Here is a 12,702-nt window from a genome sequence, read left to right as displayed (position 1 = left end):
TTTTTGGTTGTTTGGCCGAGCTCCTCCTCCTATTTGTGGTGTGCGTCTTGATGTTGTTCCACAGTTTTAAGCCGACTCCGAATGGCAGATATTTTTATAAGGAGCTTTTTCATGACAGAAATACCCTCGGAGGTTTGCCATTGCCTGCCGAGGGGCGACCGCTATTAGAAAAATGTGTTTTTTTTTCTTAATTTTTGTGTTTCACCGAGATTCGAACCGACTTCTCTCTGTGAATTGCGAATGGTAGTCACGCACCAACCCATTCGGCTACGGCGGCCGCCAGTATTTATTGCATATAAGAAATTCGAAACTGTCACGGAAAGTTCCCCTATATGCACTCTTTCTTATACTCTTACATCCATTCATTTCTGCATCATCTATATTTCAATAAAGCGCCCTTATCTAGAAATGGTGCACATTCTATTTTTTCCATATTTATTATAGTAAATGAAACAAATTTTAAAATTCCCAAAATGTAAATTCAGCGTTGCCTGTCAAAATGTGTTTATACACGGTTGAACAATTAAATACTGGATTTTATTGATACAATAAAATACTTTACTATGAACATTATTTTCTTCTAAGCGTTTTCCTTATATACATTGGTTTTAAAGTAGTTATTATATTGCATTGTTATTGGTTGCTTACATAATATACAACTTTCTTATGTACAATAAGTAAACTGAAAATATTTTGAAAAACACTTAATAATTTCGGGATTTATTCAATTTTGATGCTATGTTTTTCATGATTGAAATTTCTTCGGTTCTTTTTAACATCTTTTTAATTTTTTATAATAGGATAGAGTATGTATTGGTTGGTTGGCTGGTTAGAGTGGTGATTCATTCTAGCGCTTCCGCACCATTTTGTTTTTTGTGCAGTTTAAGAACCTTATTAGGTTGTTGACATCTAAGCCAGACAGTTGTTCGAGACCCTCGAACAGCGGTTTGCCCAGGGTTAACATTTTGTCCTTCCATAGGGCATGGCATTACAAGAGAAAGTGGAAGATTGTTTCCTTTTTCTCTGGTTGTTTACAACTGTGGCAGTATATGTTGTGAGGGATGCCCAGAGTATGCATACTTTATAAAAAAAAGTTTTTTAGAAAAAAAATTTTTTTTTGCTCACAATTTAGAAAAAGCATTTCTTTTTTGGAATTTTTGAAAACCAGTCCTTCTTTTTTCACTAATAGCTGAGATAATTACTTGCTGAATGTAATCTCTGAAAGTTTCATAGTGGGATTATCATAAGTGCAAAATACCGAGTATCTGCTTACTAATATAATACATATGTATTTTTATATAGCCTAATCCATAGTGGCGGGCGCCGTAGCCGAATGGGTTGGTGCGTGATTACCATTCGGAATCACAGCGAGAACGTTGGTTCGAATCTCGGTGAAACACAAAAATTAAGAAAAACATTTTTCTGATAGCGGTCGCCCCTCGGCAGGCAATGGCAAATCTCCGAGTGTATTTCTGCCATGAAAAAGCTCCTCATAAAAATATCTACCGTTCGGAGCGGGCTTAAAACTGTAGGTCCTTCCATTTGTGGAACAACATCAAGACGCACACCACAAATAGGAGGAGGAGCTCGGCCAAACACCCAAAAAGGGTGTACGCGCCAATTATATATATATATGTATATATATATGTATATAGTACATACATAGCTTTTGTTCTGATTTTTAACACATTTTGTTTTATAAACACGACTCTTGTGACACCTCCCATTAACATTTAGCTTCAAAATATCATATAAGGAGACCAGTGCAAATCGGACCAGTCTGTACATACTTGTACATATTTATTTTGACATGTACAGAAGATATGTATGTATGTGTGTATTTGAGTATTATTTCTTCCCATATACTAAATACAGTATCACTTTGCATCGACAATTTTGGAACTTATGGCAAACATGAATTCATAGCAAAGGAAATTGGGCTTTGTTCATTACATTCAATTTTTCTTTTTAAATAGTTCTATTTCGAGCTATCCGTCTATGCGTATATAAATACCAGTGTGTATGCGCATCAGAAGTCTAGAAATTAAGTTACTAGAGATTGTTAAGCTAGCGAGTATAATCAATCAATCATTTTATGAATTGCTATATTTCCATAGGGCGAGCAAGATGCAAAACAGGGTGAACTATTGATATATACATAGGTACATGTACATATATACCTTCTGCTCAAATATGAACGAGGCGTTATCAATAAAACGGTCCGCGGATGACATATGGCAAAAATACAATAATTTTTTTGTTTTTTGGTAGGACTGTTATAAGCTTACATGGCAAATTTCAGCGTGATATGTCACATAGTTTGTTTTCTGTGCCACTGTAAACAAGTCAAGCTCGAGTGTGTTCTTCGAATTTAACGATGGAAATTCAAGTTGAACAAAGAATTTGTTTGAAATTTTGTTATTCCAACAAAATTTCGGCTTCAGACGCCTTAAAAATGTTGCAGACAACCTATGGGGACTCTGCTCTATAGCGTGCATGTGTTTTCCAGTGGTACAAATCGTTCAAAGAGGGCCGTACATCGGTTGAAAACTTGCCTCATGAACGTCGTCCAGCAACATCAGTAAACGACGAAAACATCGGAAAAGTAAAGGAAATTGTGCTTGAAAATCGCACAAATCGCAAAATCGGTTAAAGCTGAATATTATTTAGACGTTTTAAAGCGTTTGCGCGAGAACATGCGTCTTAAAAGGAAGGAATTGTGGGACAACAAGTCATGGTTCTTGCATCACGATAATGCACCAGCTCACACATCACGTCTTGTTCGCGATTATTTGAACAAAAATAATGTTAATATCGTTCCGCAAGCACCGTATTCGCCTGATATGGCTCCATGTGACTTTTTCCTGTTTCCCAAGCTCAAGTTGCCGCTCCGTGGAAAACATTTTGAGACAATTGAAGTCATAAAAGAGAATTCGAAGAACACACTCGAGCTTGACTTGTTTACAGTAGCACAGAAAACAAACTATGTGACATATCACGCTGAAATTTGCCATGTAAGCTTATAACAGTCCTACCAAAAAACAAAAAATTTATTTTTGCCATATGTCATCCGCGGACCGTTTTATTGATAACGTCTCGTTCATATTTGAGCAGAAGATATATGCGTACTTGTTTTTGTAAGAAAATTGTCGCACAGTATCAGGTATTTATATAATCTTATAGCAAACTAGTATCTTTGAATATATACATACACATAACTGTGGACTTTTGACAAGACTAAGAGGTCAGTGAATTCTGATCTATAATATTATATAAAAAATTGTGAATAATATTTGAATTAAAATCAGTATTTTTTTCAATAAGCAGATACTTATAAGTCAAGTCATTTTCAAATTGTCTTCAGTTTCAACTTATACGATCAGTCCGTTCCAAACAAATGCTATAAACGAAATTCAGATCTCGAATATTTGAGCCTAAATTTGTTTGTTTCTACGGCCTGTCTCTTGAACATTTTTTGTCCCGACATCAGAAGTATCAGCAACATATTACATTTAACAAGAGAAGTCAACTATTGTGTATTTGCTAATTAAATTTCAATATCTTTTATCTATTTATATTTTATATTTTTGTATATATAGTGGCTGCCGTAGCCGAATGGGTTAGAAACTCACTGCGGGCATGAAACATCAATTGATAGAAAAAGTTTTTTTGTAACAGCGGTTTCTCGTCGGCAGGCAATGGCAAATCTTCGGGTGTATTTTCACCATGTAAAAGTTCCTCATACTATCTGCCGTTCGGAGGTGGATTAAATTATAAGTTCCTCCATTTGTGGAAAAACATCAAGGCCGAAATCCAGCCAAATAACCTACAAAGGATGTAAGCATACATGTTATACATGTAATACATGGGCTGAAAAGTCCCAGGCTTAACAAAGAAAACACGTCATTTCCATCAAAAACAACGCAATCATTTCAGCTCTGCTCTAACATTTGAATACTACTTTTGTAAAACGATTTATCTTTTGCCTTAGTTTCAGCGATAACCTCTTTATTCGAGCGCAATTTCTTACTGGCAAGTATTTTTTTTATGTCTGCGAACAGGCAATATTCGTTGGGACTGTGAATGTGAAAGCAATTCAAATTTCAATTCATGTAGCTTTGCCGTTGTTTTGATTGACTTGTGACACGGTGCGTTGTCTTGAAAGTGAGTAAACGCTGCACCCACTTTGAACAGAGCTTCTCATTGTCAAATACTCATGCAATATAAAGCCAACACGTTCTTTTGATATCTTTACAATGCAGCTAACTCACGCAACTTCACTTTTCGATCATTCAAAACGATTTTGTGGATTTTTTGATGTTTTCTGGTGTTACCGTCTCATTTGGACGTTCTCTGCGTTTTGCATCATTGGTGTCTCTATGGCCACGTTTGAAATCAGCAAACCATCGTTTTATTGTTGATTCTGATGGAGCGGAGTCTTTATTCAAACCATTGCTTCACTTGAATGATATTTTTCCCCATTAACCAGTTAACTGTGGCGCTCTCATTTAACAGTGCGCACAGTTTTGTGTCGCCAGAATTGAGCTATGACGAGTATATTCGTCAATCACAGAGTAAGTTGCGCTGGTAAGATATTGGATGAAAAAGATAGTTGGATAGTTGCTCATTTTGGGGACAAATGAACTAAAAATAAAAAAATAGTAATTTACAGAACTTCTGGACAACTTTATAATATTTACGCACTTGAAATTCTTACGTTGCACTGTACTTATTTGATAAGAACCGCCGACACTTGGTAAGATATGCACCGACACACACGAGTTAGCTTTCTAGTTTATAAATCCACTTTTTCACTTTTGCCTTTGCCCCTTTTAGGTTAACATCTAAAAAACGTTATCATCGCACATAAATAAATTCATTATGCAAAGTGGTGAACTTTTTCAGCCAGTGCATACGGGGAAGCATGACATTATCTCAAACTGTTTATATTTTCTATTTGTTTTATTATTCCGGCATAGCCTCAAAATATTCTAAACATGTTGAAATTTGAGAATATGTGTTGTTTTTCTCAAAAATTGTAATTTAAATAGCCAATGGTCACTAATTTATACGCATGACGAGTATACTCGTCAATACACAAAATTTTGCCACTTCTCCATGACGAGTATACTCGTCAATCACAGTTAACTGGTTAAAATGTAATGTAAAATTAAAACACGAAATTATTTTTCATCCATTGTTTTGAAAATAACAAAACTAGCGTCACTCTTAGCACAATAACTCACGAACTAATAAAGAAAATATCATGCAATCTTAACAACTATCTGTTGAAGGCGAATGCAATAAAACTAGTGCTATCTATGTATTAGGCCCAGACTTTTCAGCCCATGAGTTATATATAAATGCTTACTTATGTATTTAGTTGCTGTTTGCATGATTGCAACAAAAACGCTGATGCCAAATAACAGCTGATTTCGCTCCAGTGTTCAAACAATAGCATAGATGACGTATATTAGTTCGCGTTGTCGTTTTCAATGTATTGTATCTATATAAAGTATGTGGAAGTCAAAGGGCATTTTGAGTACAGGGTAAGATACAGGTGCATACTGACGCATAATTATAGTCCCACGTTAAGCCCTAGGTTTAGTTAAACTGACACTTAATACTCAGCTCTGGATTTCGAATAAAACAAACAACACTTTTGACTATAGCAGCCATCTATCACGCAATATCGTGTCACGACGAAAAAAATAGAGTCCCAAGATTTTAACTCAGGTCAAGCTTACAAGGCGCGTTCAATGTGTGTCTCAGTATTTTCGCATGTATATTTCCTACTGGGTTTCGAAACCATGTTTGCCATCAATTGATATCTAAATTGTAGAATGTCTTTACAGAGTGTAGATTCCTACAGGTTCCTCTCATAAAAACATGAGTTTACATCTGGTCATTTACCTAAAAGTAAAATCAGCCTGCACAGCACAAAAAGTCATAAATCATACCTACAATGAATAGTGTGTGTTCCCAGAACTCTCGGCCGGTCTTCGTTTACCAGTTTTGAATGTGGGCATGTCAAATGCTACAAAGAGATGCGGAGTCACTTTGTTTTATGCATTTCTATCCAAGCTGCGCTGCACTGTGTCGCAAACTACCCTATAATTTCCAGGGCTTGGAGCAGTTAGCTATTATGCAGTATTGTATTTTACGTTATTCAGCCGAAGCCGAATATTGACTGTTGATCAGTAAAGCGGTTGATTGGCGTTTGTGATTTTAAACAAATGTAATGAGTCCAATCATACTCGTACATTAAGTGCACAAAAGTGTATTTAAATTACTTAGACAAACCACTATCGCTATTAATTCGAGCTTCCAAATTACAATAAAAGTAAAATTAAGTGAACGAAAACACTTTCAAAGGAAGCAGCAGACAGCTTAGCAAATGTGCAGTAGGAAGTGACAATCAAAACAAACAGCTTAACAATGTCTCTTCATTTTCATTTTAGTAACACAAACAGCAATAATGTACAGCAATGAAATTCATTGATAAGAAAACACCAACGACGAGCCACTATCGCTGTTGGGTGCTTGTGTGAACATTCTTCGAGAAAGCGGGAATGCTCGTCCACTCAATGCCATAAGCGGGAAACCAAGACCGAACAGGCTAGATGTAAGAATCAGTATCAAAACATATGTGTACACACATACAATATATAGGGCTCTCCAATAAGGGTGGATTGCAATGGAATAAAACAAACAGTATGTGAGGTAATAACAAATTGGTTTTTATTACAAACCCGCACGTCTATCATTATGCATGGAATATGTTATCGCTAAAATGTCTGCCTGCGACTTCAGAAAATGTCTAGCGTCGTCAAATCACACGTCCAATTCACGTTCACGTTCACTTAGAGGTAACCATACCCTCAAACCCTTCTTATATTTATCAATGTGCAAAATCGTGTAACTTACCTTGGTGATTTGGCATATCAGAAATGTACTCAAGAACAAATAACAGACTTGATAGACGCCACCAACGCAATTACATCTTGCCATCATCGATCTGTCCCTATTGGAAAGCCCTATACATATAAAATCTGCCGATGGCGCACTGTGTCTCATGCAAAACAAGCAGAATAAATTTATGTGCATATGTATACAAATAAGGGAAAGAGCAAGATGGGATAGAAAAGTAAAGACACAAAGAGTGGCTCGATAATCTGGACGTGGTGTGCTCATTTTCGTTGCGCGTTGCGGTCAGTGATCAGTCAAGAATAGGAAGCGTTGTGAAACGTTTGGTGACCTGTCGGCAATTGAGTTGAAGTGTTGATAGCAAAAGAAAAAAGAAAGAAAAGTCATAAAACAAAGTGAATAACAACAGCAAGAAGACATAAAAAGTCACTGTTTGAAAGTGTGTTTATTTTTATCTATAATTCCAATATGGATAGATTTTTATTACAACTAGTGGCGTTGGCTGTTATGTTAACACTCCTGCCAAGTGTGTTACACGCAAACCAGCCGGTTATCACTCATATTTCAAAAGATGTTGTAGCTAGCGTAGGTGAAGATGTACAGTTTAACTGCACTGTTGAGAACGTCGGTCGGATGTCCGTTAGCTGGGCCAAGCGGTCCGTTGTTTTGTCTATGCGGAATATTCTCAGCCTGAGCGATCCGCGTTATACGATCACCGAGACACGAGACGATAAAGCTGGCAATGCTACGTATTCTCTGAAGATAACGAAAATCGAGGCAAGTGATATGGGCCCATATGAGTGTCAAGTTATTGTGTCCGCAGCTGATAAGATCACAAAGACAGTGAACTTGTCCATTAAGCATCCACCCATCATATCAGAGGAACGTACACCAAAGTCCAAACTGGTTACCGAAGGACAGAATTTAGAAGTAAGCTGCTTTGCAGCTGGTTTCCCACAACCCACAATATGGTGGAAACGTGAAGATAATGCCATCATGCCGGCTGGTGGGCAAACGCTTGCCGGACCAACTTTGCGCATCAGAGAGGTACATCGACTGGATCGTGGCACTTACTATTGTGTCGCTGACAATGGTGTAGGACAACCCGATGAGCGAAAGGTGCTTATTGAGGTAGAATTTCGGCCACAGATCGCTGTATTACGCCCTAAGGTGGCACAAGTATTGGGGCACAATGCTGAATTGGAATGCAGTGTTCAAGGATACCCCGCACCCGCTGTTTTCTGGTTCCGTAATGGTACTAAAATATATTCCGAATCACAAATACAAGTCTCGACTACCGCTTCGTCATATGAAACAACAACATCCGTATTACGCATAACAAATATTTCCGAAATGGACTATGGTGATTACTACTGCAACGCCAGCAACAAATTAGGATATGCCGATGCGCGTCTGCATTTATTCCAACCAGTGATTCCAGTGCCTTCCGCCTTTTGAGTTAAGTTTTAATTGCAAGATTTTTATTTTCACTGACAATGCGAGAATTTGAAACCCACACTGGCGTGTGGATATGAGACCAGAAGTGCTGGGTATATTTTTAAACTTTTTATGTATTATGCGGATTTGACTGGCGAATTATTCACAAAACCCTGTGTTTTTTCTCTTCGTTCGTTTTTGACAATTTCTTTTGTTAATTCTTTTATTCAATTAAATTTGATTGACTCAAACAAATAATATGAACGTTTACTTTTTTTGAATTCAAAGAGGAAGTTTTTAGGCTTGCAATTGCGCTTAAAGTTATTGTATATACGTATGTATACACATATATACGAATATATACACATATGTTCGAAAGGTTCCTATAAAACTATTTTAAAGGGGACGAAAACTGTTATTAATAATTAAGAAATTTGACAATTAAATATATAAATTACAAAATTACATAAACTGGCTCTTCAAATTCAAATTTTTATTTGTTGTGATATTCTTACCATCAGAGTTTGCCTAGATCCGTATAAATCCGTATAAGCGTTTAATTTTCCAAATCTAAACGCGCGTACAAGTGTTTAAGCTGAAGAACAGAATATTTCCTGTACTTATTTTCTTCATTCAGAAAAGAAGTTATTCAAAAATAAAATTGGATGTTTAATTTTGCAGAACCTTGAATTTAATTGCTTTTTGTTCTTAAGGTTTTTACGACACCAGTGCTAAATCAGGTTAGTGTCGTTCAAAACCATCCCGTAAACGCAACCAAACAAAAATGAGTGAGAAGTACGCAAAGCATTTTGAGACGGTATTTTTATGCACGCATTTGAAAGGGCCGAAATTATCTTACGCCGCGGCTGCAAAAGTATTTATAAAATCAAAAAAGTTTGTTGTGATGTGGAATCAGCGGTATAAGGTGTACAAAAATGTTGATGACTTTTCCGAGCGCGGCTTAAAGCGAGTGACGACAAAAACGCAGGATAAAGTGATCGTCCAACTTTTTAAGCGGGACCCTTCTTTGTGACTACGCCAAACACGATCAGTTCTTGCTAAAAAGGGAATAGATGTGAGTACCAACACCATCGAACGTCGACTGAAGGAGGCGAACATATCCTACCGTTCCACATCACCAAAACAACTGCTCTCAGAAAAACAGATTGAGAAACAACAAAACAAGAAAATGGCGTCACAGTATTGGACTGGCCTTCCCAGCCCTCAGACGCCAACCCCATCGAAAATGTGTGGAGAACTATGAAAATGCATCTTGCCGGAAGGCCAGTTCATGATTTAAAGCAACTCGTGCGACAAGTTCGCAAAATCTAGTTCTGTTTGTCGACGAGTTACGCAGAAAAGTTGGTTCAAAGCATGAAGAAGATGCAGGCTATACTCGACAACGATGAAAACTACACGGCTTATTGAGTAATTGCGAATCGTACTTTTGTACATATGTTCATGTAAAAAAATTTTAAATACACATATGTCTTTTATACTTCATGAATAATTGCGGTTCTTTTTTTCTGACACAGACTGTAAATGATTTAAAGCTCTAAAGCCCTGTGAGTTTTATATCAAACAATAACTTTAATGAAACAATAACTTTAATAATAATTTTAACAATTATTTTAAAAAGTAATCTATTTATATGATTTCGAGTTTTTAAGATTTTTTAAATGTTCCGGAAAAACTGGAGGGATATCACATAATACAATATCTCTACAGGGTTGGCCATATTAAACTGACCCATTGAGTAACCCTATAACTTTTTACTGTAATTTGAAATCTAAGGTTTACGTCAACAAGCCAAAGACACTAGGCGCACTTAAGGCCAATATCCGACGGGAAATAGCCGCCATATCGGCCGAGACGCTGGCCAAAACTATGGAAAACGCCGAAAAACGGGCACATTACGCTATACGTGCTAAGGGCGACCACTTGCGCGATATCATATTCAAAAAGTGATGTAAACGAATCTCCTTGAACTAAATTAAATGTTTTTCACAATGAAACACAAAAAAATGTTTCTTTTTCCATATTTTTTTAATAATCACATGGGTCAGTTTAATATGGCCAACCCTATATGTTTTTCTTGTGGAAGATAGATACACGCGGTGTTTTGTGCTCTTTTCTGACAAGGAACCTTGTTTTTTTACAGGGTTGAGCACAACATTAAACAATTTATATATGGAAGGACACAATTCAGACAATAGGGTGTTTTTCGAATGTTTGAACGGGTAAATTATTGCCTATTTTTATTATTGCAATTCGCCAAATCTTGGAAAAGACATCTTCTTTTCTTCAACTTCAAAGCTGCATTCGACAGTATGAAAAGGAGTTATCTATATGCCGCAATGTCTGAATTTACGGCTTTGCAAGATGACGTTTCTCAACACAAGCAGCGCCGTCAGAGTTGGGAAGAACCTCTCCGAGCCGTTTGATACCAAACGAGGTTTCAGACAAGGTGACTCGCTGACGTGTGACTTCTTTAATCGCAGAACTTAAGGGGTTATATACCTTGTGAGCCCGAAAAAATGGACCATTGTCATAATTTTTTTTTAAATATGTTTTAGAACTTTTATTCAAATGAGGCATATATCATATTGAAGGGTAACTCTCGAAGAATACATTTTGGTGTTTTTATTTTAAAAAATGTTATTATTTATTGTTGATATCACCCCTCCCCTGAACCGCTGTTTTTTAGAAGAGGCTTGCGATGATCACGGTAGCGCATGAGAAGCTCAACTGAAATCAAAAAAATTAAATAATTATTGAAGAAAAATGTTTTTCAGTGAATCTGAACGGTTTATTTACCCAAAAAAACAATTTTTGAGGGGTTGAAAAATTAAAAAAAAAACTTAATTAGTTCCAGCGAACTATGCAAATATGTATACAAATGAACCGTTCAGATTAACGAGATTGTAACTTCAAATATTAAAAAAAAACGTTTATGCAAATCGGTCAAATAGTTTTTGATAAATAATGATCACCGCGACGCTAATTTTCAAAAAACACGACTTCAAGATAATCGCATCTAAAGTTTTGTGTGCACTTAATTTATGGATAATTTTTCCGCTCCCACGGTCTGTAACTTTCGTTCTAGAGCTCCGATCCTTATGATTTTTTGAATTTATATTTTTAAGATGATGTACTTTTAGAATATGCCATAAAAAAATTTTCAATGTTTTAGTCGAACACAAGGTACATATATAGCCCCTTAATCGCTCAGGCACAATATTTTATAAGAGCGCACAATCGATATTGACATCATCGGCATTAACAACCGCGCTGTTAGTTCTGCCTTCTCCAAACTGGATAAAGAGGCAAAGCGAATGGGTCTGGTGGTGAACGAGGACAAAACGAAGTACCTCCTGTCATCAAACAAACAGTCGGCGCACTCTCATCATGCTCGTCCTCACGTATGGCGCAGAAGCGTGGACGATGACAACATCCGATGAAGCGACGCTTGGAGTGTTTGGCAACGGCGAATAGCGCAGGCGATGGAACGATGAGCTGTATGAGTTTTACGACGACATAGACATAGCGCAGCGAATAAAGATCCAGCGGCTACGTTGGCTGAATCATGTCGTCCGAATGGATACAAATGCTCTGGGTCTGAAAGTATTCGATGCGGTACCAGCTGCGTTGCAAAGATCAGGTGGAGAAGGACTTGGTTTCACTTGGTGTGTTCAAGCACTCGTAAGTTTAACTGACGATTGTAGCGGTCTTGAAGAAGCAGTTAATATGATTATTATAATATTATGAGGTGAGTTAGCACTTTCACTTGAACGATAGTGAAATAGTAATATGGGAAATCTTGACTGGATCATCATTCCTACCGAGCTAGACCAACTAACTGACTCAGAATGATTTGATGAGGATAATTTAGATGCTAATATGATTCATATGATCAAAATAGTGATTTTTGTGAAGCTAATTAATGGACCAAAATTTGTCAAAAAATTTAGAGGGTGATGTTTTAAAAGTTTAAATCTATAAAGCTATGATTGAGTTTTGAGATTCAAGTTTTCCTGAAACCAATCTTCCATGTAAAGAACAGATAAAAAATCTCAACTTGAGAAGTCTTAAAATATAACAAATTTTTTTAATGCCGGTGGAAAAACAGCAATTTTTTGGTGAGGTATTCTAATGTACACACAAACGAGTATATCCTGTGAAATATCCCATAAAGTATAGCCTGGGAAATGGGCGTGGTGAGAAAAAAAAATGTTTTTTGACATAAAGTGGGCACAAGTAGCTGGTGTCCAAAAAATTGTTAAAATTGGTCCCTGGTGTTAATGAGTGAAGACAGTCTGACATTTAGTGAATTCATAC

General features: G+C 36.7%; 1 protein-coding gene across 1 annotated transcript; it reads left to right on the top strand.

The window, feature by feature from the left end:
* Positions 1–7,203: 7,203 nt before the first annotated feature.
* Positions 7,204–8,622, top strand: LOC129235554 (protein amalgam). Its single transcript, XM_054869458.1, has one exon. It carries the CDS (start codon positions 7,396–7,398, stop codon positions 8,383–8,385), a length of 990 nt encoding a protein of 329 aa, XP_054725433.1. The 5' UTR covers positions 7,204–7,395; the 3' UTR covers positions 8,386–8,622.
* Positions 8,623–12,702: the final 4,080 nt, after the last annotated feature.

This window comes from Anastrepha obliqua, chromosome 1, assembly GCF_027943255.1.
Source record: "Anastrepha obliqua isolate idAnaObli1 chromosome 1, idAnaObli1_1.0, whole genome shotgun sequence".
Classification (NCBI taxonomy): domain Eukaryota; kingdom Metazoa; phylum Arthropoda; class Insecta; order Diptera; family Tephritidae; genus Anastrepha; species Anastrepha obliqua.
Note: the sequence above shows the minus strand (reverse complement) of the source record. Positions and strands in the feature narration are given on the sequence as shown.